This window comes from Hipposideros armiger, unplaced genomic scaffold (assembly GCF_001890085.2).
Source record: "Hipposideros armiger isolate ML-2016 unplaced genomic scaffold, ASM189008v1 scaffold_574, whole genome shotgun sequence".
In the NCBI taxonomy this organism is placed as follows: Eukaryota; Metazoa; Chordata; class Mammalia; order Chiroptera; family Hipposideridae; genus Hipposideros; species Hipposideros armiger.
Window position 1 is genome coordinate 536,694 of NW_017731924.1, and position 25,678 is coordinate 562,371.

At 53.3% G+C, this 25,678-nt stretch overlaps 1 protein-coding gene across 1 annotated transcript in view; it reads right to left on the reverse strand.

Annotated features, from left to right (window-relative positions):
* Positions 1–25,678, reverse strand: part of COL22A1 (collagen type XXII alpha 1 chain) — a 200,887-nt gene that overhangs the window by 96,301 nt on the left and 78,908 nt on the right. The window contains exons 22-27 of the mRNA XM_019624053.1: positions 24,380–24,433; positions 14,334–14,387; positions 5,518–5,571; positions 4,725–4,778; positions 2,896–2,949; positions 1,859–1,912 (exon numbers count right to left, since the gene is read on the reverse strand). Coding sequence (XP_019479598.1) covers positions 1,859–1,912; positions 2,896–2,949; positions 4,725–4,778; positions 5,518–5,571; positions 14,334–14,387; positions 24,380–24,433 — 324 coding nt within the window. The remainder of the gene's footprint in view (positions 1–1,858; positions 1,913–2,895; positions 2,950–4,724; positions 4,779–5,517; positions 5,572–14,333; positions 14,388–24,379; positions 24,434–25,678) is intronic.

Below are 25,678 nucleotides of genomic sequence, written 5' to 3' on the forward strand. Positions count from 1 at the left end.
GGCTAACGAAACCCTTGAGGCGCCTCTGATTTCGTCCCAATGCTTCTCACCATCGGTCACGTCTCCTGCAGAGCCACACACAGGGAACCGAAGGGGACGGGCGGACAGACTGCTTCTGAAGACCACTGACTAGGACGCTGAAATTAATATGGGGCAAGGCCAGAGGGCTTCCCAATCCACACACTGTGAGGTACGGAGAACCCCATAGAGTCAACGCGGTCTACAGTGAAAAGGAGCGGCAAACCCAAGCAAACGCTTTGAGTCCTCTCTGGAAAACGACAGTATTTTAACCCATCGATCTAGCGCTGAAAGGTGGCCTGGGGGCTTCAGAGACCATGAGCTTCAGACCCACACAACCACCTCCGGGTACGCCCGGATGAAACACAGCCATCGAGGGATTCTTCCATTTCAGTGACTTGGGGATCATAATAAATATTTTTTAAAGCACGAATGTTGATTCTTCAAATACGAAGGACCGCTGAGCTTGGAAATGGCCGTGGGAGGACTCCGTGTGCATTAATGGGGGGGCTGAGTTCTTAGAATGCGGAATCCAGGAAGCAGGCGGTTTCCTAGTGGAGTGTGGGCATGCCCTTTCCACATCTGAGTCAACCTGGGGCTGCAAGACAGCTGGGGGGCGACTCAACCTGTGCCTTTTCTGCTCTGTTTTAGCCTGGTCTTCTAAAGAGTGATCCCTGTGTGAAAAAGTGATGGATTTGCCCATCAGCCCCTTCCGGACTGACCTGCTGATCTGAGTGCCGCCTTCCGGAGGGCAGGGTCAACCACTCCTGTGCTCTCACTGGGCGGAATGCATTAGCCAACCTCCAGCCCATGAACCCTTTCTTAGCGCCCAGCAAGGGCCTGACGGCGGGCCCAGGAGGGAGGGGACAGGTGACCAAGACTCAACAGGCCCGTAACTATTGGGTTGTCGGAAAAGTCATGACGTATTTTTTCTATGTTTTTCGTTGCAAAATGCGTCATGACTTTTCCGACAACCCAATAGTTCATAACCAAGTAGAGTGGGGAGCACATAGAAGGGAGGGACGTGCTCCCCGTGCAATCTCCTGTGTGGGCACAGGCACCCCCAGAACCCGCAGTGCGTGTGCCCCCAGCACCACACACACACACACACACACACACACACACACGCACGCACACACACGCACACACGCGGCCCAGCCTTCTCTCTTCTGTCACTGCATTCTGAGCCCAGGCACAATCTGAGACATTGAGCTGGGGGTCTCCAGACAAATAAGACCCTTCGGCCCACCAGGAAAACCCCCAATGAGGCAGAGGTTCCTGGAAGGGAGCCAGGACACGAAGGGACAGCCGTGCAAACCCAGCCCGTGGAGTCCCCACACCTACAGAAGGTGCCCTCTTCAAACTGCATGTGTAGTGGCCTCTGCCACCCCCTCAAGTCCACTGTCACACTGTTCCCCGTTGGAAGCCCCAGGAGGCGAACTCCACAGGCTGCAGCAGCTGGTCCCGCCTTCAGGCTCTCCGCGGGAGTCAGCCAGCCTGAGGGAGCAGTGCAGCGAGGGCAGGGTTCAAGGTGAGGGGGGCAAGGGGAGCAGGAGAGGGCACAGAGGAGTCTCCCCTCCAGCTACAGGCCTCCCTGGGGGCCAGGAACCCACACGTCCCCTTGCTCCTCTGTCCTGGAGGTGCTGTGACTCTCCGGCATTGCTATGCCCATGGTGTGTCACCATCCCTGTGGGAGCCCCTCACCCTTTCCAATGACCCTAGTTGTCCCCGGAAGACCCCAGCTGCCACTGCCTCTGCTCCATCAGTTGATGTTCACACACAGCCCCACACACACCACCTCGCATGACACGCGTCACGGGGGAGGAGGCGGAGTCCGTACCCGAAGGCCAGGTTTCCCGGGCAGGCCGTCCTCTCCTCTGTCGCCGGGCTCCCCCTGTAAGGAGCACAAAGTCCAGTCAACAGGGCTGCCAGGCTGGCGGGGGGCGGGGAGGCATACAGAGGGTAGTGCCAGGTGGGTAAGGAAGAGAACCACGTGTGCTTTGGTGGTGCTAACTGTCATTCTGCGTGACCACAATGTCCCAAAATATAATAGCAGCTCATACAGCCTCCCAGGCTCTATATGCGATTACCACTTTCGATTAATTTCATAAGAACGTAATTGAGTAGAAATGGTTCTCCTGTCTTACTGAGCGGTTCAGAGCATGGAAGGTATTCCACGAATGTTTTTCGAAGACAAAGTACTGACTTAGCCCTTATCCTTTGTCTGGAAAATTAAGGGAAAAGGGTGAAGAATATTTACATTAAATGCCCATGAAATTAAGTTAAATTCATGCTTATTCTGTATTTGGTCATTAAAGAACCGAGCGTCTAAATCTGTTTATTGAAAAGGACGCTAAATTTTCCCATAAATCGAAAAGCTGCCTTTCAAGGACGGTTGACCTGCGTACTTGGGTATATGTTTGCTGTAAAAGAATCAAGTTCATTTGTTAAAATGTGTGTTGTATTGTTTTGTAATTGTTCATTCACAGTGCATAAACCATGAATTCGCTTCCTGATTTTACGATTTTTTAACCTGATTCTTTTTTTAATGATCCTACTATAAGCTCCAACAGAATACTTTTAAAATTGAAATCCCTTCTTATGTTATTAAGAGTCTCTGAAAGTTTTTCTTCCTTGCAAATAAAATAAATACACATTTCTAACAGGTGAATTTGAAAGCCCAAGCCTTCCAAACCTTCCCCCGTTACCTACCTAGAAATAAAGACCTTGCCATATCTGACCTTGTAAACCCTAACAATTCTGAGCCCTGACCCACGGCTCTGTAATCGACTTAATTCAGACTTCCCCCACAATCAAAAATCTCTTTTCTGCTGTGTTTTGGGTTCCCAAGCCCGTGCGGCCCCCGACAGTACCAACCTTGGGTCCTGGCAGGCCCGGGGGTCCGCTCAGCCCACGCTCTCCAGGTGGCCCCTGGGAAAGAGGGAGGAAGACGGACAGGGGTGAAAGGTGCACTCGGGACAGCACCGCACCTGGTGTTTCTATAGGCAGGAGCTGGTTCTGTGGGCAGCTATGGCCGGCACCGGCCCTCCCGTCCTTGGCAGAGGCCACCCTGCCCAGAGTGCCATGGTCTCTGGGACCAGGCTCTGCTTACGCATTCCTCTGGACGATGCCCAGTTTCCAGCGCCCTGGACATGTGTGGTGGGCAGGAGGGGGTGGGAGGCTCGGCTGAGTCTGGCGCTGATGGTCTGTTTGTACGCCCGGCTTCCAAGAAGCCCCAGGGGGAGCACTGGCCACTGACTGCCACCCTCTCCTCTCCTCAGTCTCTCTGCTGTCACTTTTTTGTCTCCCACTGGCATGAATCAAACGTGCCCTTCATTTCTGATAATGACACTCAGGACTCCGTGTCCCTGGTCCAATACCTCCCGCCATCCCCTCCCCCACGACACCACAAGGACAGGTGCTGCGGCAGCTGTTTTCAGGGAAGGAACGCAAGCTCCGAAACACTGAGTGACTTGCTCCAGGTCCCACGGCGAGTCACAGGACCCACAGGTTTACACCCAGGCCTCCGGGCTCCACCGCTGGGCCCCTTCCCCTCCCCCAGGGCCACTCTCCCTTGTGCTTTTCTCTGCACCTTCAATGGCAGATGCCCCGTGACAGACACAAGGGAACTCTTTCCCCCAACAGAAGAGCTCACACGTCACTGCAGCTCTGAGTGCTGTTCAAGTTACTGTTGTCTTATAAACCCTGTGGTTCTTCTGCCCAGAGATGCCCCCGCCATTGCAGTTGACTGCGGGTTCCGGGTTAGGGTCCGATCACCTGAGAGTGTGTGTCACGGCCCTGGATTCGTGTCCGATACCCTCCGCATTTGGCAGAGCTTACAGCGCTGGCACTCAGCACCACAGTCCTGTCTCCTGGGTGCCTCCGCTACAGCCACCCGCGGACGTGTGGTCGCTGACCAGGGCACAACTGCTGTGTGCTACGCTCAGACCTCCCTCCGTCCCCCTTGCTCCTGGTCTGGGTCTTCCTCTAGGAATCTGGGTTCCACAGGCTTCCCCAAGCCTTGGCCTCCTCAGCCCCGATGCCCCCGCCACAAAAAATAACAGTTATCAGGAAACCCCTTCCAGTGGAGCAGAGGCCCCCCTGAGGGCCATCAACAGGTCCAGATGGCCCCCCACGGCCACATGGTATCAGGCTCACAGGCCACGCCTGTCCTGCCCTGAGGAGCTACCGGCCAAAAGCGTGGGAAAACCACTCAGCGTTCCTGTGCACCCACCACGTGCAGAGACGACATTGGCTGAGCCCCCACCCTCAGGACTTAAAAGGAATGAAAAGGCCCCAGGGAGTGAGGAGACATATCAGGTGATGACAGCAAAGGACTCTGGGATTTTCCTTTGGTGACAAGAGCGAGGGTGGGCGGGGCCTGGGGAGAGGGGACCCCATTGCCTCTGTGGAGTGGCCTGTCAGGAAGCAGACCCAGGATTCAGGGCACGGGGAAGGCACCGCAGGAGGAAGAAGGCAGGCTGAGCTCCGGGCCGTGGCCCCACTGCCAGGGAGAAAAGGGCGCAGAGTCCCCCTCACCCCCCAGGAAGCAGCCCTAGCTGGAAGGGCCCCGCTGCCAGGGAGAAAAGGGCGCAGAGTCCCCCTCACCCCCCAGGAAGCAGCCCTAGCTGGAAGGGCCCCGCCGTCCCCGACATGGAACATTGGCAACGGGGGACAGTGCAGGCAGGGTGCTCCAAGACACTCACCGCCGGCCCGGGGTGCCCAGGTTTTCCCGGGAAGCCGATCTCGCCAGGTAAACCCTGAAAAGGGAACACACGGGGTGTCAGTCTGACCGCTGCCCAGGTGCTTCGTCCTGCCGCCTTTCCTGGCCCAGGGCCCAGGCCTCTGGCTCTGATGCGGACACCAGGGTGGCCATACCTCAGGGGCATCTGGCCGTCCTTAGTGCAGGCCACCGTGAAACGGGGAGATGTCACACCTCTAACGTGGGCAAGTCCAGGGCTTGTCTGGTCTACAGTCAGGGGCAGCCACCACCACATTCATTCCTACCTGGTGGGGCAGGTGGAACCGCCTTGCTCTGCAGGGTGATTCCTGGGTCTGCCCCACCCAGTGGGCTTGGGGGTGGGGTTCCTCTCCACCATCACCCTCCCAGCAGGACTTTCCCAGCTGCACCTGAAGTGCGGGAAGGGAAATGTTGACTGACACCTACCCTGACTGTCTTTTCCCTCAGGGTCAAGTCACAGACTCCAAAAGGCCCCGAATGGCCAGCCCCACAGTAACGTACCTCCTTCGACTCCCGTCTAGACGCAGCCAACCAATGGGCTACCTGAGCTCCGGTGATATTTCTAATCTCAGGGGTTCAAGCACTGGAGAGCCCAGAGGCCTGGGGTGGCTGCAGGTGGGGTCCTTCTGTTTATGCCTCTGCTCTGGTCTCAGACAAAAAGCACACAGGTAGCGACACACGACCATGTTCCTGGCTCCCACAGGCCATGAAGCCGCCATCTACGTGCTCTCGTAAGAGAAAATCAAAGCCAGCCTTACCGGGGGGCCTCCGGGTCCAGGGGGGCCTGCGCTGCCAGGTGGTCCTGGGGGGCCCTGTAAAGAAGGAGCATACAGTGGGTTACAACGTGCTTGGAGCCGCCTCTGGGTGTCCTCTAAGCGAGGAGGCGGGGCGGGAACACAGTCACGGGGTGGGGCTTGATTTGTAATGCCTTACTTTTTAAGCAAAGCAGAGCAAAAGCAAGAAGAAAAGATCAGACATAAAATTTACAAAATGTTAACATAGGATGGAAATATAACCGTTGGTTTTACTATCAACTCTGCTGTCTGTTAACTATTTGAGCATTTAAAGTGAAGGCATTTGTATGTGTGCGTACGTGTGCACATATACACACCGTGGGCTAACCCACCAACGAAGAGCTTCTGGAACAGCCGCTCCCGAACTGTAGTCAACATCGAATCCCCCGAGTGAATAACACGGTGTCTCTCAGCACGGGGACCTGTCCACAGGTCCCATCTCCACCCCCACCCCATCACTGCCATCACGGGCCCCACACGCGCTCTAGGAGACGCACCCCTGGCCCCAGTGTGCTCAGCTCTCTCTCCAGATATGCCCACCTCCCTCCCCCGCCTGCCTTCTCAGATGTCTCCACCTCTGAAATTGTCTCCAATTCCCCAGGCGAATGAATCACACCCTCCTCCAAGCTCAAGGCCAGTGTGTAATAACTGTGTTCATCTAACCCCCGTGCCCTTGTCCCCTCCGCATCTCACACAGTGACAACCCCAGGGCTTGGTATACAGCAGGGGCTCAATAAATGTTTGAACAAGTCGGCTGAACGGAACAGAGAGCTAAGGGAAGGGCTGTGCATTCAGAGAATATCACATCACCACTAGAGGGCGACAAATACTTAAAAAAAACACACACACCAAAAAAACGGTAAAGGAGCCGCTTCCGTGGACAGTTCCCCTTTTCTCCCTCTGGGGGCACCCGTGAGTCAACAATGGACTCGGCAAGGGACCATTGGCTGAACCGAACTTTTTGGTGGCATCTGGGCCCAGTTTTCTCTGTGGCTCGCTCAGTCCTGGTGAGTCTTTTGGGGGCCGCATCTACTTTCGTTGGGAGACATCTGCTTGGAGCTAGAGCCACTGAGGCTCCGGACAGAGCTGGACAGTGGCAGGGGCGAGTACCAATGCAGGGTCCCCCCACTGGATGAGGACGGGGGCAGGGCACCAAAGGTGGCTCCTGGCCTCCTTTTGTCACTCAGCCTTACTCCGCTCACGCGCTGCTCCAACAGCCCTGCAGGCAACCCAGGGCCCACCCCTCCAGCAGGTGTGGTCTAGGGGGGGTCTGTTTTTACTGCAAGGTGACCTGAGGTTCTCACAGCACCCTCAGCCCCAGAGCTTGTCCGAGGCCCCTTCTCACCACACGCAGCACTCTCTCTCCGCTGGCAATTTGGGCTCGATTTGTTTTATTCCCTCCTTATATTTCCAGGGATTCTGATGGCCTCTGGGATCTTTTGTGCTGTCTCGAAGTGATTGTTCCAGGAAGCCGGCCTCCGAGCCAGCTCATTACCCTGAACTCGCTTGCCCTCCCTCCTTCATGTCTTGCAAACACCCCTGCAGGCAGCTGCTGCTGTTTGCTTGTTCCGGAGCCTCACAGCATGTGACAGCAGACGGACCTTTCATCGTCATCCACTGGAAGTTAAGCCTCGCTATTTGACAGTAATGAAAACTGAGGTCCAGAGAGGGTAAGGGGCCCACCTGGGGTCACACAGCCATCATGCGCAGTGGATGCTGAACGGCTGGTCCCCTCCGGGACCACATGGAGATGCTGTCCTAATTACAGGGACACAGGCCCCTTCTTTGGTCTCACACGTCTCGGACAAGTCCAAGGGGACAGTGGCTTTGGAAAGAATCCCCAGGTGAGTCTGGAAAGCCACGAGGTCTGAGAATTACCCGTCTTGACCAACTAGGTCTATGTACCCCTCTAACTGCCGTCAGCACTGATGACAATAGTACAAGCACAATGACACGAGAAGGAATTCATGATGGGAGGGACCAGGGAGCACAGACACGGGGAAGGGCGAGGGAACAGCGCCCCTCTGCTTCGTGTCGACTCTGCACTTTCGCTCACGTTAGTCCCACGCGGATCCCGTGAGGCAGGGCTTCCCCAGCCCATTGTACAGACGAAGAACTAGAGCTTGGCGGACCTGCGCACAAGGCAAGCTCAGGCTGCTGGCGTTTCCTGGAGATAACCAGGAAATCCAGATTCTTAGGCATATTCTTTCATTTTTTAAAAATCCATCTTGCCAACCATTTTGAGCATTAAACAACAGCAACAAAAACAGCTATGCAACCAAATAAAACGTATCTGTGGACCAGTTAAGGTGTTCGGGTTTGTGACCTTTCAGTCTGTGGCTTTCAGTCTCTAAGGTGGACAAACTGCCAACAGGTGTGGGAGATGGTCCCACTCAGAGAAGACAACCAGGGGTCCCACTCAGAGGATGACAACAGGGAGGCCCAGGGTCTGGGAATGCTGCTGTCACAGAGGCTCAACAGAGCAGGACACAATGACAGTGGTGGCCCCCAGCGGCCAGGCAGGGTGGGGACGCCCCGTCAAGGTCCCCAGTGAACTCTAAGCAAGACTCGGACTAGCATCAAGCTTCCTGTCTCTGACCCTTAGCTGTGCACAATATTACATGGACCACAGAAGTGTCTGTCCGATGGGGCCGGGGCCCTTTCCTCCTGCTTTCAAGGGAAGAGAGCTACAGGGAGAGGCAGATGTGGCCTTTGGTCCTTAATGCAATGTCCCTGGTCCCTGGAGAAGTTACTCCTTGAGACCCATGGTGGTGGGAGACAAAGCTCCCCCCTCCAGCCAATGCTGGGCCCCTGCTATGTCCCCCTGGGATCTCCAGGTGACCTGTCCTTCCCTCCAGGAGACTGCGGTCTGGCTGAATGAAAAAAAACACATGCCCCGCGGCCTCGTGGGGAGAGCAGGGGGCTCAGCTCAGCATCAGAGGCAGGGTAGCCGCCAGGCAGCCGTGTTAGGATGGGGAACACCGTAGGAGCAGCCGTCTGGAGCAGGGATGGGCATCGTGGTTCCTTTGGAGAACGTTCAGTGTTTGGTGGGCGTGCGGCTCCCGGCAAGTTACGGAGGAGGCTGGAGCTCAGGCAGAGGTGTGGGGTGAGGACTGAGATCTGTCATCACTGGTCCACGGACAGCTGTGTCGCCACGGCCCTACACGAGGCCATGAGACGGCGGTGTTGGAGCCCGCGGGCTCTTCCCTGGGGTCCCTTAGAACGTGGACAGATTGGGACAGGTGGCAAAGCAGAGCCAGATACAGCAGCTGGCGTGTAGAAGGAAAAGGAGGTGTCTGAGCTCTCAGAAACCCGGAGAAAGAAGTGTGTGAAGAAGGAAGAAAAGTGATCATTTGAGAAGTGGGGAGTCGGCCTCCTCCTTGGGAAGTTGCCGGGCGGCAGTGCATGGAGAGGAGCTGTTTCCGGGGCGCGTGGAGAAGGGTGCAGACGGGGTGGTGAGCTGGGGAGAGATGGAGGGGCGCGTGAGGAGGCTGAGCCTGGGAGCACAGGTGACCCTGAAAGGTTCTGCTGTGAAGGGAACAGAGAAATCAGGCAGCGGCTGGACGGGCAGTGGCTGAAGCGAGTTCCTGTGTCATGTGTGGGCACCCAGGGAGGGTGCCCCAGGCTGGCAAAGTCCTTTAGGAGGAAGGGAGGGCGGTCCCACAGCACAAGCGGAGGAATGGGTACCAGGCAGAGCAGGGAACTTCTTCCAGTGGAGTCAGAGGAAGTCCCCAGATGCAGGCAACAGGCCATGAAGGCAGCTGCAGGGAGAGGTGGCTCTCGTGTGCTTCCGCCATCTCCTCTGGGAAGTGCAGGCCAGGCCAGGCCCGCAGAGGGTGCTGGGAGCTAAACAGGCCAGAGTGAGAACTGGCCGTCGCTGAGGGCAGGAAGGCATGGGGCTGCCCCTCAGGGTTGCGTCTGCACTGACAATTGGTCTGTGACCGTGAGCTGGCGGAGAGTTAAGTCAGCAGGTGACCTGACTTTCCCTGGCGACATTCGGGGACATCTTGGGCCCTCCAGGGGCCTGTCTCCCAGGAAGGGCGGCATAGGAGTGTATGCACAGAGAGAGGGTGCAGAGCTTAAGGACCAGCAAGCACCCCAGTCTTACCGCACATGGGAGAAAGCGGACACCATGGCGGGGTGAGACCCGGGCGGAAGACGTGCCAGAGGTGGCCAATGACGCTAATGGACTTGTCCTGGTCCCACGTCCAGTTCTTTCTACAGGAACCCAAGCCACCTCAGTGATCTAATCTCAAAACTATGTGCAGGGTGGATGGTATCAGAACTTCCTCCAGGGATCACAGTGTGAATTCTGGCCTCCTACGGGATTCTGTTTATTTCTTGTAGACCATAGGCTCCACGAGAGCAGGAACCACAGCTGACTTTGCATGTTACTGAACCGGAGCCCCAGCCCAGGCCGGGTACACGGGATGCCCTCCACGAACAGCTGCTGAGTCACAGAGGAAGCATCACCTCCAAGGCCACTCACTTCATCTCTTTAGGCAACCGAGGTAGCAGTGGATGCCTTTGACCTTCACAGGGTTTCTGACCAAGGGCAAAATTCCCCATCTGCTATCTTAGCATTTCAACGAAAGGTGATAAATTAGAAGGTTGTTTTAAACTAGAACTATTTGACTATTAATAGCTTTAGTAGAGGTAGCAATGATGGCACAAACAGACGGAAAAACAGGGCTTTGCTTTCAGATGGCCTGGGTCAAATACTGGGCCACCTCATGCTACCTAAAGGGACCTAGGCAACGGATGTCACCGCTCAGTGCCTCAGTCTCCCCAACTGTAACAAAAGGTCGGAGGCCCCTTCCTCATGTCACTGCAGAATGCATTAAAGAAGGGGTACGAACTAAACCCCCACCCCCATGGGAGGCTTTCACAAATGTCACTTCAATCTCTTCTTTTGATCATTAATAGACATATCTAAATAACCAATTAATCTAATTAATGCATGACAAATTAGCCAATATTTAAATGTTAACAAAATAATGACTTTTAAAAATTATTACTAATGAAAACAGCAAGTAATGACTCTGTGTGTTAATTAACCAATCCGTCTAATTATTAACGAAACAACATTTGATCCTTCTAATACGACAGTGACCGAAGGGCCATTTCACATGATCAGTAATTACAAGGATGAGGCATAAATAACCAATTAACGTAATTATCATGGATAAAGGAACGGCAAAAATTTATTCCTAATAGCCACCTAGATCCAACGGGAGTAGATGTAAGAAGCGGGATGGACTCTGAAGATGCGTAAACGCCCTGCAGAAATTAGCACGGCCCTCACATTCCCAGCGTGGCTTCCTAACACACGCGTCTGGGGGGAGCTGTTCCTAATCTGTGAGCCCTCCCCCCAGACTGCGGCTCCTGGGGCAGAACCAGAAGGGCTGGCCCGCCGGCTGGTCTGTGTGTGGGATCCAGGCCGATCAGCCCACCTGGCCCTCCAGGGCCAGCCCCCCGCCTGGCTGCGTTCCCACCAATGCCAGGGGCTGCTGTCAGTCCAGGCAGCAGCACCACGCAGCACTGCCTTTGCAAACGCTTGACCCGACAAGACACCGATTTCCTTTCTTCCTAAAAGGCTGCCAGGATACAGAAGCCACCACCTACGACATCGTGAGTGTGCATATTTATCCTAGAACCTCCTGGCAGGGGAAATTTTTTGTCTTCAAAACGAGGCACCCAAAGCATCTTATAGGATGCCAGCTACCCTGGGGTGCCATTGCACCCCAGGCTGCTGGGCTGGCTCGTCCCATCACATACAAGCTCATTACACCCTGAGTTCAGTTTCTTTAGATTGTCAGTGGGATAAGCATTCTTTTCTCACAGGTGCTTATACAGAATAGACACAATTACATGTGAACGCTAACGAGCCTGTCTCACAGTAACAGAAAAACAAAAGACATGGCTCCTTTCCCTCTTCTCGTCAGAGCAGGAAACCGTAACTTAGATTCTGCCGGTATAGATAGAATCAACCTTGCCTTTCCAGGTCAGCACAGGGATGACCCCCTGGGCCCCGAGAGAGGCTGGCAACCCCTCTCCCAGAACGCAGCTCTGTCTACAAGTACATCTCCCTCTAATGTATGGCTCCTCCCGGCGTGGGGAAAGGCTGCTTAGATTTCACATCTGGCACATAGCAGGTACTGAAGAAATACTCGTTGAATCGATGAACAAATGAACACACACAGAGACGGCAAGCAGGGGCTAACCAGCGAGGCCAGGAAAGGCGGGTCTGCAGGTAAGTCAGGTAGAGCGAGTCTGGGGAGATGGGCAGACGCCCACCACACGGCGCTGCCTCTCAGTTCGGGTTTGTTTGGCTTGAACACAGCTTGGTGCCCATCGGGTAAGGATCGGATCCAGGGTGCCAGGGAGGGCATATGCACTGGGTATCACCTGGTTCTGAACCACTGGGGTCCCTGAACATAACAGGGTGCCCTACCTCTGACAAAGTCCCTGCTGTTGAAAGTCTGACCGTATTTATATCTACAGCATCCAGCTCAGTGCCTGGCAGTCAGTAAAGATTTGCAGAATGAAAATGACTCTAAAATTTAAAATGAAAGAAGGAACTATATTTCCCAAGGTGGCAAACAAAGGGGTTCTAGGGGAAGAAAAAAAAACTGCAGCTTAAAGTAATTTGCTGGAGCTACACGTTTGGTGAATTTCTGCAATACACAAGCTTAGCTTACTGGAAAGCAAGGTAAGAAAACCAATGCAGAAAGCATTCTGTTTCACTGTTGACATTGAAATGCCACAGTGAACGTGGACTCTTAAGAGGACCGTGAATTATGATTGATTTTATGGTCCCTTATCCCAGGCTCTGGCCCGACCCAAGTGTAAGGTGTCGAAATGAGGCCTGAGATCGCGAGCAAGGTGGCCATCATGCACCAGGATGCGTAGTATGGCAGCAGAAGCTGGTCTGGGAAGGGCAGTTGGCAGAGTTTCCTGGGGGAGCATTTCCCTGCCCACGCTTGACAGACAGAGGGCTGCCACCCCTAGAGCTGGGCGTGGGGACGGAGGTGTCCAAGGGCAGGCGGGCGCTGCAGCCGTGCGCAGCCTAGGGGGGAGCCTGTGGCCGGCTCTGGCACCCCTGCTCGCTCTCACCACCTCCAGGGGGACAGGGAGAGCACCTACCTGGGGTCTCACCACATGGTCACACCCCTGTCCTGTCTTCTCCCTACAGCACGAGCCGTCCTTTTCAATTAGCATTGTTATTCTTAACAAGGATGAGACGGAAGTCTGGAAGGGGAAGGAACTTGTCCAAGATGCCCCAGCAGGAATTGGGGGCTGGGATGTGACCTGTGTGCCGTCGCCTCACTGGTGATGCTCCCCAGGAATCATTCTACTGGTCCCTGGAAGGCTGGGGCAGGGTAACAGGGGACACGAATGCTGGAGGCGAGGGGAGAATGACGGGGAACTGAACACCAGGCCCACACTCAGGAGGCAGGGGCTCACAGCGCCGCAGCATTTACAAATCAGGGGAACGGAGGCAGCTGAGGGCCAAGGTCACCTGGGGAGCGAACGTGGCATCTGCTTAGCAGCTGGTGGCCCTGAGCGAGCCTCTGCATTTAGGGGTCTCACCCTTAATCTGTGAATTGGGGACAGTGACCCTGAGGGGGCCCATCTGACAGGGTAGCTGTGGGGGCCACAGGGGACCACCCGTGACGACACATGTGGAAGGGTGGAGGAGCGGGCAGAAGGGCCAAGTGCTGGGCCGGAGGACGTTATATCAGAGCTCAGTCCTGAAAGGCCGGGGACAGGGGGAGCTAGGGGACGGAGGTGGGTGGGCATCCGGGGGGCGAGACAGCGCCTGCCTGGGAAACGGCCTCTGCGATTGGGGCCTTGACCCCCCTCACTTTAAAAATGGGGAAGCGAGGGCCGGCCGAGTGGCTCAGTTGGTTAAGAGCTCACTCAAGAGGGCGAGCGCTGAGCAACAGGATCACCGGTTCGATTCCCGGCCTGAGCTGAGCTGCCATTGAGCTGCCAACAGGTGACAGGATGGCTCAGCTAAAAAAAAAAAAAAGGGGGGGGGAACTGAGGCCTGGAGAGGGGAAGGGACTTGGCCAATGTCACAGTCAATGTCAAATGTCAGAGTCTCTGGATGCTAGTGACTGTCATTTTTATTGTTCTGACCCCTTGGCCAAGCCCCTCCCAATTCTGACTTCACTGTCCAGCCCTCACATCCTCGGTGCTATGAACTCCAGTCACACCACAGACCTGTCCACTCCTGCACACGCGCTGTGTCCACTGCTGGCCCTGTGTCCCCGCAGAGCTGCACCCCTGCTCCTCCTGGCCATGCCTGGCTGGCTGCACACTGTCCATGGACCCCTGTACCTGGGTAACCCTCCCTGTGCCTCCACTGCTCCCCCCTTCATTACACTGGTCATCAAGGGCCGGCCGAGTGGCTCAGTTGGTTAAGAGCTCGCTCAAGAGTTTGAGCTCTGAGCAACAGCGGTTCGAGTCCAGCCCGAGCTGAGCAGCCACTGAGCTGCCAACAGGTAGCAGGATGGCTCAGCTAAAAAAAAAAAAAAAAGATTCCATTACACTGGTCATCACCTGTCTGCCCTCCTCTGGACTCAATTCCTCCAGGAGCCAGGAGACATGACAGTCAGGGAGGGAGAAAGGACAAATGACCCACTGAGCACTTTTTAATGCTTTGATGCGGTAGCCATGCAAGTCTCTGGTACCAACCTGAGAACTGCTCCCTGAGCACTTATTTAATCAGACAAAGCAGTGTTGCTACAAAAGAGTTAAAAGGTGGCGGTTACCTGCGGCCCCAGTGGTCCAGGGACTCCAGGTGGGCCCACGTCTCCTTTCTTCCCCTGCGTGCAGAAAAAGAAGGCACTGTTAGCAGCAGGCAGCTGGCGTGCAGGCGGCTCCCAGGTCCGGCCTGATCACATGTCTCGGTGGAAATTTCAGGCTTTATTTCTCAGTCTGGATGAACAGACTGCCCTCTGGGATGCCCTACATGGAATCAGTGTGGGATTGGGGGAAAGATTCAAGCTTTGGAGTCAGGGCGGTTCAGTTTTGGGTCCCAGCTCTGTCACCTAGGTGGCATTGGTCACACATGGCCCCGAACTCAAAAGGACCGGAAAGGTACAGCTGAAAGCAATCTCCTCCTTGTCCTGCCTCAGCCACTCAGGTCCTTGCCTTGAAGGCAACTAATCCTACCAGATGTTGGTGAACCTTTCCAGAGGCGTTTTATGTGTAGGCAAGTCACACACGCACATGTGCGCGCGCGCGCACACACACACACGCGCGCGCACGCACACTCTCTCTCTCCCCCTTTCTCTTTTTATTCTTGACAAACTGTAGCTTATTATTCAATCTGCTGATAAACTTTTCTGTAGTTTCACTTAATGATTTATCTTGAATTCGTCCTATGTCAGCGAGGAGAGCGGCTCCATTTTTTTTCACAGCCACAGAGATTCCACCGTAAAGATAAAATGTGATGCATTTCAACAGCACCCTATTCAGGACGAATGTCACTTGGGCCATTTCTGCTCTGCTGTTTGAATCCGTCTGTTGGCTTTATTTGAGGCTCCGGGTCTTCGGCTCCACAGGGGAGAAGTTGGGTTGAACTCAGGAAACACATGCTTAAGGAGCTTCTGGTCCTATATCCTGACAATCTCACCAGTCCCAACTCGCAGCTGTGGTCAGTGAGAGACACAGCTCTGCCGCCTTTACCTGTTTTTTCACCCAAACGCTCAATACACCCAAACGGGGACAACGTGGCGAGGCCACGGCCTCTGCCTGTAAGGGACTCGTTTCCCAGGGTGGCAGACGAGCGCGGTGCAATTACAACACGTCTGAAAAACACGGAGCAGAAGTGTGTGCATGGGCACCAGGAGCTCTCAGGTCTGCCTGGGGGTCTCGGGAAACGTTCTCGGGGGGTGAGGGGGGCTGTGCACTGAGGCGACGTTGGAAGAAGGAACAAGGCCTTCCCTGTGGGACACGCGGGCGCAGGGAGCAGAACAGGCAAGTGCTCAGAGGCAGAGGGGGGCAGGACACTGGCAACACCCTGTGGGGCCCAGGATGCGGAGCTGCAGGCCTGGGGCGAGGGGTGAGGCACATGGGATCAGCAGGACTCAGGAAGGACCTGAGTGCCCTGGACCGAGGGGAGCCACTCGAGGAGTTTCAGCAGCGTGGCCCAATCTGCGTGGACTCTGGAAGCAGCAGAAGTGGGGAGTGATGCGTGAGGCCGCTCACACCAGCGCTCCGTGCTCACGGGACCCATGCCAGCCGCTGGGCCTCCCGTCACGGCCCCTCTCCTGCGCCACTGCAGGGGCCTCCCAAACACTCACCCTGCACACGGCCCATGCACATCACTCCCCTGCACCCCCACAGGGCAGCCAGAATTATATTCTTAAGACCTGAAAAGGTCATATCTCCTCTGCTCATAGCATTGCAATGCTGCAGAACTCGGAGCAAAGCCCTAAACGGCCTCACACCTGCTTTCCATGGCCGCATTCCCCAACCTGCTGTTCTCATTTCCTTGTACTCTCGCCCTCCTCCACCTTGAACTTGCCAAACACTTTCCCGCCTCGAGGTCTTACCACTGGCTTTTCCTTCTGCCTGGAATGCTGGTTCCCCAGGTGTCCCCACGGATCACCCCTCATGTCAGTCTGGCCTCTCCTCAGATGCCCCGTTACCTGAATGTCTTCTCAGACCAGCCTAGTGAAACAGCACGCCCTGGGTCACACGGTCCCCTCACCCGGCTGTGCTACCCTTTGTGCCGCTATCAGATACACCATTGGTGCAGGTGTTGTCTACGGCGTCTGTGCCCCTGGGGGTTGGCAGCCTCCTGAAAACGGGGGCTGGTTCTGTCTTTGTTCACTGCTGTGTCCGTGGGCCCAGACCAGTACCTTCCTGCCACATGCCGGAGCCGCCCTACACCTCTGTGGGCTGGATAAATAAATGATCCCTTTGAGACCCGTGTGCTCCTGAGCCGTGGTGATGCAGCGGGGACAGCGGGAGACGTTAGACAGGAGCGATGTCAGGAAGGGAAGACACAACTTGGAGATTTACTGAGCTGCAGAGAGAGGGAGCTGGTCTGATTTAGGACCTTCTGGATCTGCACACCCGAGCTGTGGATCACATCAGCCTGGACGGTGCGGTGAGGTCTAGGTCAGAACGAACGTCTTGAGTTGTCAGGTGAAATTAAAAATGCGGTCACGGCCACTTCCAGAAGCGAGCTGGCCTGGGAGGCCTTTTGTCTCCGCTTCCACCTGAGCCTGCTCCCATGATGCCAACAGCCAGAGCGGACCACCGGAGAGCTAAGCGCTCCCAGCTCCCCTTCCTCAGGGAATAGGAGCCAGACAGCTTCAGTTTCCTGTCTGGACAGACACCCGCTCCACTAGCTTCCAGGTTATTCCAGAGTCGCCGGTCATTTACAAGGTGATTAACCATTTCTCTTAACATCACTGGAATGGCCTGGTGAATTGTCATCAGAATTCAGAACCCAGGCCACACAATTACTAATAAAACGCCACTCCGACTGGACGGGTGTCCGTCTCACTCTCTCACGTGACCCAGTCACCTTCTGAGGATTGTATGAGGTCGCAGCAGCTCTCCACATCCCTGGCAGGTTTGGGGGTCTTACGTAATGATGTTACTAACGCTCCATGAACACCTCAGCTGGTAGCGAAATTTGTGGAAAGCACGGAGTCAGGAGGTGCTCCCATGCCAGGGAAGTAAAAAAAAAAAAAAAACTGACCTGGAGAAGGAGAAATGGGGAAGGTAGTAGAGGCGCGCTGGGAAACAGAAAAATATCAAGAAATACACCCAGGGAAACACACATCTCAAGCATCAGGATTTCAGCAAGTAGGTGGCAAGAGTCCAGAGGAAGAAAAGTGTCGGACACATGTGATCATAGCAGTGTTGTACGGCTGCCTCTCCCCCAAGAAAGGCATAATCTTTCACTAATCACCCATGAGAGGGCATCACCCAGAGAAACACTGGGGTAACATGGGCCAGCTCCAGCACCTGTGCCCATAGCTCCTCCGGCCACAGCGTCCGGAGCTGCGCCCAGGACCTGCCTGCCTGCAGCCACGGCCGCAGGAGCCAACCCTTCTCACATTCCCAATGTTTCCCCTCCAGGCCCTTCGGGGCCAACCAGTGCTCGCAGGTCAGTCTTCCTAAAGGATGAGAGAGGCCCTGTCCAAGTTACTTTCCACCGCTAAAACGGTCAGAGGCCCCTCCGTATCTATTGGAAGTTGCCAGACTCCGTGATTCTAACACGCCTTTTTAGGTCAGTGTCCAGTGTCCAAGTTCCCACTCCCTAAGCAACAGCTCAAACAGGCTGCTTAGCTTGGCCCCAAAGACCACCCCTCGCCCCCGTTTAGGACTTTTGCTTCAGTGGCTCTGCCACATCGCTTCCTCTGTCTGTAACACCTTCTTCGCTCCGTCTCAACTGGTCAAAATCACATCCCAGTCACCGCCACCTGTTCCAGGGAGCACCAGCAATAAGATGTGACAAAAACATATTTGAGACAAATTCCCAAGTGCTACCCAAAAGCTAATGAGTTAGAATTTCAGGGGTGAGGTATGAAGGCCCAAGTATGCAGTTTTGAGGACCTGGCCACTCACTGCGTTCAAAGAAATTGCGCCATGTGCTGTTCCCCCACCCCTTTCCTCTACAGCTCTGTAACGAAAGACGTTCTAAATCTAAGGGAGACGGGGACGGGCAAGCCACTAAACTTGCTGAGCCTTAAGTTTCCTCACGCGGAAAATTATAATCATTGTAATTACCTGAAAAGATAGTGGCGGAAGAAATAATTCAATATTTGAGGAAGCGATGTAGAAGGCATAATAAAGCAGCGAATGCAACAGATGATTATGAGAAAGAGGAGGAAGGTGACAGTGATAAGAATGAAGCAGAAATGGTAACGGCAGGATTCTAGCGCCTTTGAGTCCCCGTGGTGCGCGAGAGACCACGTCTAGCAGATCTGGTTTCAAAACTGCTACCTGCCAGCAGTGCCATGGCGATTAAATGAGTAATGCCCACAAAATGCTTAGCATGGGATCTGACATCAGGGGACACATACTAGTAATGGTAGTAGTGTTAGTGACGGTGATGGTGATGGTGATGATGATGGCGGTGATGAGGGTGATGGTGGCACTGGTGCTGGTGATGGTGGTGATGAGGGTGATGGTGATGGTGTTGGTGGCAGCGGTAATATGGTGGTAGTGATGGTGGGGATGGTGATGAGGGTGGGGATGGTGATGAGGGGGATGGTGGCGCTGGTGGTGGTGCACGTGGTGAAGGCTGTAGCTCTAATAGTAGATGTAGCAGCAGTTATTTAACCTCTGCATTTTAGACCCATAGTTGGCTGTGGGGATTTGAGAAGTGCTGGCCAGAGCAAGTTTTGCAGCCATAAAGAATGATTTTACTAACATTAAGCTTGTGTCTTGTCATTTTTCTTTTCTTGTCTTTTAAATTGCTACCCAACACAATATCTGGAATAAGTGTTTGTAATTTATCATGAAGGCAGATAATTCAAGCCATTCTGAATGTCAGGATGCTGAGCAGGACTGATATTTCCAACACTGCCTGCGCATGGGTAAGGGGGAGGCCTATAAATTCAGAACAGCAGTTCCTGCCCAGCCAGGACGAGTTAACACAGCCATGTGAGGGGCCCTTAACAGATAAAAGGATTGCTTGTGCAAGTGATTCTAATATGTGCCGTATGGTCTTTTGCTCAGTTCCTGTTCTCCATGCCTCCAAATGTCAAACATGATTATTTTCTACTGGTTAGAGCCGAAACCAGGTGCTGTCCTCATATAAACCCTGGCTCCATGCCACGAAATGAATCAAACAGTAGCCCAGGATCCAAACAATGCTGTTACCATCTGGTAGAGCAGGGAAAAGCAAGCAGAAAAGGCTTTAAAAATTATAAAACAAAGCAAATTCAACCCAGATTGCCACTGACAAAAGACCGTCCATGTTCTCTCCTTAAATCTACTAGAAGTCAGAGCTGATGGACCCGAAAGCTTCCAGCAATATGAGACCCTCAGCTTCCAGGGCAGCAGCCGGAGATGAAAGCCATGGGTGCCCAGTGCATCCTCAGTACAGGCGCTGTCACTTATGAAGGGGTCCTGGGTATTTCCGGGCATCCACAGCAAGGACTGTTACTGTCCTATTGAAAATTGTGGTGTGTACGTGAACACACACACCACACACACACACACACACACACACACACACACACACACACACACACCATCCTAAAGCAAACACAGTGAAGGGTGTGGAGCCGGGCAGACTTGAGTGTTAATCCTTGCCCCACCATTTATAATGTGTGTGGCACCGGGTAATTGGGTTTATACCTTCAAGTCTTGGCTTTCTCATTTGCAGAAGGGGATTAAATTGCCACCCCTCATAGGATCCTTGTGAAAACTAAGTGAGAAACACGAGTGCAAACCGTTTCCTAGCTAAGACCTTGCTCGGCACTGACTGGCCACTTATTTCTTTCGTATCTTATTTTAGTCCAATCCCAGCACGGAAGGGTTCTGTTCTAAAACTGTGTTCTTAAAGGAGCTGACACGATCAGGCACACCGTGAGACATTTGGGGATCACTCTGTTTTTAGGGGAAAGGGGAGCGCCATATATGATAGGGACACTTCTTCAGTTCTCACCAATTGTCGAGAGAGGAGAGAAACCAGAAGATGTTAAGAAAACAACGAAAGGAACCACAGAGATTGTCACTGGCTTGTGGGAAGGGGAGGGACAAAGCCCTGAGTGGCCTTGAGCAGGCAGATCATTTAATCTTTCTGGGCATTAAATTTCTCACTGCCTAACTCAGGAACGCCTTCCATCGTGATGACTGTATAGTTCAGACATTCCAGGTTTTATATTACGTTTCAGTGCCGGACAACGCACACGGGGATGCAACGTACAGAACAGGGAATATGATCAATAATATTGTAACAAGGGTGTATGGAGCCAGGTGGGTACTAGACTTATCGGGGGAATCACTTCGTAAGTTATATAAATGTCTAACCACTATGTTGTACACCTGAAACGAATATCATATTGAATATCGAGTGTAATTGAAAACATTTAAAAAAAATTAAAATAAGTGCCTGACAACATAGACTTCTCTTAAACAAAAAGTTTTTGTTTTTTTCCCTTTTCGGTCCAGAGGAAGGAAGGAGATATCGAGGCTGACTATCTAAAGCAAAGGAAAGGAAAGTAAAAGCAATGACACAAAAGGGCCAGGCCCTCTTCTTTAAAATTGGACATCTCCAGTCAGAGGCCAGAGCCCAGGTGACCAGAGGCCCAGGTCTGGGTCCTGTCCTTGTCCTCACACCACCTGACTGTGTCAGCCACCCAGGGAGCAGCGTTCGTGTGTGTCGTTCACTCTTGCACATTAATTGTGTTAGAGGCTCATTAGCGCCATTACCAATGTATGCATATTTACACTTATAGACATTATGTTTATATGTTTTATGAGTGCACAAACTAGGTATGTTTGATACGTGTGAGGTGCTCTGCTAGATGCTGCAGACACAGAACTAAAGAACGTTCTCACAGGCTTACATTCTAGTGGAGAAAACAAAACTAAATTCTCAGATAAGAAGAACGTCAGGTAAGCCCTCTACAGGAAATTAAAATAGGCCAGTGTTGGGGTGACAAGGACATCATCTTGGGGCGGATGATTAGGGCCCCAGGATGAGGGCGTGACCAAATTGTTTTGGGAAAACGCCCTTCTGGAAGCTTCTGAGTGTTCAAGTGCCTCAGCGGCCTTGAGGGAAGGCTGGTTCTACTGTGGAACACTCTGGCTTCAGCAGGAGCGGTAGCACTGCCCGCGTCAGCTAAAATGATAGCGCTCCCCCAACAACCCCGCCTAACGCCCAGCTCAGACAAGCAGGAGGAAATAAGGACCTCAGACAGAAACCCAGCACCTGCCCCCCCTTAGTCTAAGGCGGGGAGCCCAGCCAGGCAACCACTGCCTAACGTCGTCCAGCAGGGGGCAGCGTGCGTCTCCCACAGCTCCACCGCGTAGTGCACGGGGTGCCAGGCTCCTGACGTCCCCTTTCACTGTGTCCTTGTGGAAAAACACCCGCTTTCCAAATGAACGTGTGACCTGGCCGGGGATTACACTGTCTGCCTGTTGCTAATCTCTAAAATAAAGGGCCCACGTTGCTTTCCCCACCCAGTACTTTAGCCTCAGACTCCCAGTACCCAGATCCCTGTGGCTTGTCAGTGTCTTGTCTCTTCCCTTGTCCCAGCCTGAGTGTGTGCAGTGACATTAAGGAACTCTTCAGAGCAACGGTTCAGTCGAAATTGATGAGGAAGAAATGACAGGCCACCTTGAGGCAAGGAGAGAGAGACTTTTTTGACTAAGTCATTCTGTCTTGGTTTTCCCGGCTCAGCCAGAGGCTGGCTGAACAGGACGCGGCTTCTGCGCCCACACCAACATCAGATCTGTCTCTGCTCTGTGTTGCCAGAGGTGCAGCCCCTGAGCTGGCAACATTCACCGGCTGGAACTCAGCCTGAGCCAGAGAACTATCAGTGACGCTGCGAGGCCACACTGGTCATCGTCCCCATTAACTAGAGGGACAGGGCAAGAGAGGGCCCTCCTGGTGTCCAGTGCCCCTGATCAGCACTCCCCTCGCCCTGCCTGGTGGCTCCTGGCTCACTCTGCCTGACAGGCCTGGGTCTTCAGGGGCCTGAGCCCTGCACTTTTCTGCGTCTCCGCCGCCTGGTCCAGCATGGACGCTCCTCTAGCCCCTGCCCCTGCGCTAGGCTACCGCCCCTTCTCTTTTGGTCACTGTGGTCACCTCCTAATGGGTCTGTTCACACAGTGGCCAGATGGGTGCCTTTAGAATGTAAGCCAGGCCACGCCACTTCTGTACCCCAAATCCAGCCGCGAACAAACTGTATGAGACAGGGGCAGTCTGAACATAGATGCATACGGGGTGAAACTTTTCCATAGATTTAGTTGGGATGATGGTGTTATGTTTTGTTTTGTTTTGTTTTCCTTTTACCTTTCCTTATCTTTCAGAGAGACATACTGAAATACTTAGAGACACAGTGAAGTGACGGCGTTTGGGATTGCTTCAAACTATCCCAGTGGCACGTGGAGGTGGGCGCTGGTATGAATTAAACAAACTGGCCATTAACCTGATAAGTGTTGAGATGGATTTGTGGTATATGGGGTTCATTTCTACTTTTATTATTTATTTATCTACTTTTATTCTTTATTATTTATTTATTTATTATTTTATTTATTATTTATCTACTATTATTTCTACTTTTATTTATGTTTAATCTTTCTCTTATGGAAACAAATTCCCAGTTTCCCTGACTTCATCTCCTCTTTTTTGCTCCTTGCTTGCTAAGGTCTCCCTGCTCAAACACACCCATGTCGCATTGTCTATTTAAATGTTAATTATTATGTTTCTTTTCCCTTGCCTGCCGGAATGTAAACATCAGGGATCTTTATTCTTCTCACTGAAGGATCCCACTCGCCTAGAATAATGCCCAGCACCCTGCAGACACTGAAGAAATGTGTGTTGAATGGATGAATTTGTGGAAGGAAGGAGAGAGAAGAGAGGAAGCAAGGATGTGAGAAGGGCCAGGACAAGAAAAATAGCGGATAAGAAGGGAAAAGAGAAACATAGAAGGAACAGGGAGAGGGACTGTGCAGGGCCCCAGCATGATGACAGCCGAGCTTAAACCAGAGGCATATCCACAGCCCTTTACACGGACGGGCTGGAGAGACCCCATAAAAGCTGGTGGCTGACAGGCAGGATGTCCTCCCCAGGGGCCACTTCCTGTACCTGCACGACTCTCTTCGGCACCCCCCTCAACTCCTGCTGAAATCTGCTCAAACGCCACCTTCCCTGTCCCCAGCCCCACCCCCTCTCTCAGCGTGCTCCCCTCAAGCTGAGATCCCTGTCTCCTCTGAGCACCCACAGTCTGTATTCGTCCCCACTGAGGAATCTGGGTTAGCTGCTCCTGGGTCTCAAGTGCCCCGGGCTGTGAGCTCCTGGAGGTTGAGATCTTAATAGCTAGAGATTCCAGAAGCATTTAGCCAAGTGCCTGTGTGTCCTAAGAGCACAACCTGAGCTTTGTCGACAGACTGACACACAGAAGGAACAAAGGGAGGAGAGAAAAAGTCAGGCTCAGAGACACACAGCCCTAGGGCAGCATCCCTGAGAGGCCTCTGGTGGCCGCGGTCTATCAGAGCCCGCCCCTTGCTTGTTGAAAAGCTGGGTGGTGAGCACTTCCTTAGGGGTCGGTAGCTCCATGGACACCACTCCTTTCCCTGGCCTCCCCTCCGCGCCACCCTGGTTACTTCTCTGGGTTTGCTTGTTTTATTCCTCAAGTCTCCAGGCTTCGTGCTTTTGTCCAAGGCCTCTGGCCAGTGTCACGGTTAGACCAGGCCAAGCTCCCACTGCACAGTGGCTGGTATTACTCTTACGGATAAAAGGCGCTTCTGGGGTGACAACAGCTGAGCCCTGGAGAACACATGGATACTTCTCAGGAGGCCAAGATCATGACCAAGGAAGTGTGGGCCTCGACAAGCAAGTTCCAAGCAAGATGGGTCCCATCCCCTCCTCAGTAAGACTCAATCAAATGAAGATGTAGATTAGGGAGAAAGAAAACAACCCTTCACAGTCATCTTTGCATCAAGAGTTCCACTCGCCATCTAATACCACATTAGGGAAAGTAACGCGACAGTTCAAGGCAAGATTGAAATTGGGTTCACCTGCACATCAATTACAGCATGCACAAAGATTGCTGTTTCTTCAAAAGGCTGGCATTGAGCTTGTGGGGAAAATAAGGAAAGGCAGTTTACTTACTCGGAGACCTGGCAGACCGGCCGGTCCATTCTTGCCTTCTGGACCCGTCAGACCCTTTAGGAGGGGGAGAGAGGAAAAACAGAGATGATGGTAACTGCAGAGCTTGCCGTCACAGGTGCCCTCTCACACTCACCGGACAGGAAAATGCTGTCCCAGTGGGGACACTGGGAGATCAGGAGGGAAAAACAACTTCCCATCCCCTCAAGCTGCAACATTTGACAACACGAGCACCTACCTGACCTAACGAAGTACGCTTAACCACCAAGATGTGGGCAACCCCACTCACATGTTTCATGAGCGCAGCGAGGATCAACGCCTCGCACTCGTGCTTTGCTAAAGCGCACACAAGAGCAGCATCTGGAACCCGTGTCTCAGGTCTAAGCCCAGAGCTTTCCCGACACCTCACTGGCTCAGCAGGAGCTGGCTGGGGTTACCTGACACTCGGTCAACAGTGATATGTAAAATGTGACAGCCTGGACAAATGAATAACATCGTCTAAGAAAGATCAGTTTCAATTAAGCAAGGGACGCTGGCACAGGAAGAGGTCATACTGACCTAATTCAAGTCCTGCCCCCCAACCTCCCACGCGAGCTGCTGAAGGACCTCAGTCAGGTCCTTTGGTGTCCTTGAACTTCAGCTGACTCATCTCCGAAGTGAGGGTAAAATACTATTATATATCTACCTACTGAGTGGCTGTGAGGACCACGTGAAGAATGGGTACAAAGGCCCTCCCACAGCACCCAGACCTCCTGACAGCACCCTGATTTATACCCAGCTGAGGGCACCTCCTCGAATAAGGCACGAAATGTGAGTGGGCAAATGAAACCCTCAGCTCTAGCTGTGACTGTATCACCAACTTTCCACGCGAGGTTTGGCCAGAAATTCCCTCTCTGCACTTCAATTTCCTCATATTCCATAAATACTATCATCATACTTGTACAAATAGCTGCGATTGCCATGCTTTGCATAACTATTAATGACTGTATTTAGGTCCGAGGCCTTTTTTCTTATTATAATAACACCATGGCGATGAATACATAAATAGAACATCTGTGCTTACTAAAGGTTTCAATCTCCTTTCCCCACAAGAATTGTTCTGTTGAGCTCAGGGCACACAGGGAGGGAAGACCCCACAGAAGAGTGTTTTCTTTAAGCATCAAGAAATGCCTTGCACTGGATCTGCCCCACTGGCCCTTCTTTGTGACGCTCAGCCTGACAGCAGTAAGGCTACCGGAGCCCGCTTCCATCTCGGAGAAAGAATGCGAGAGGCACGCCTGCTCGGCAACTCCAGCATTTGGG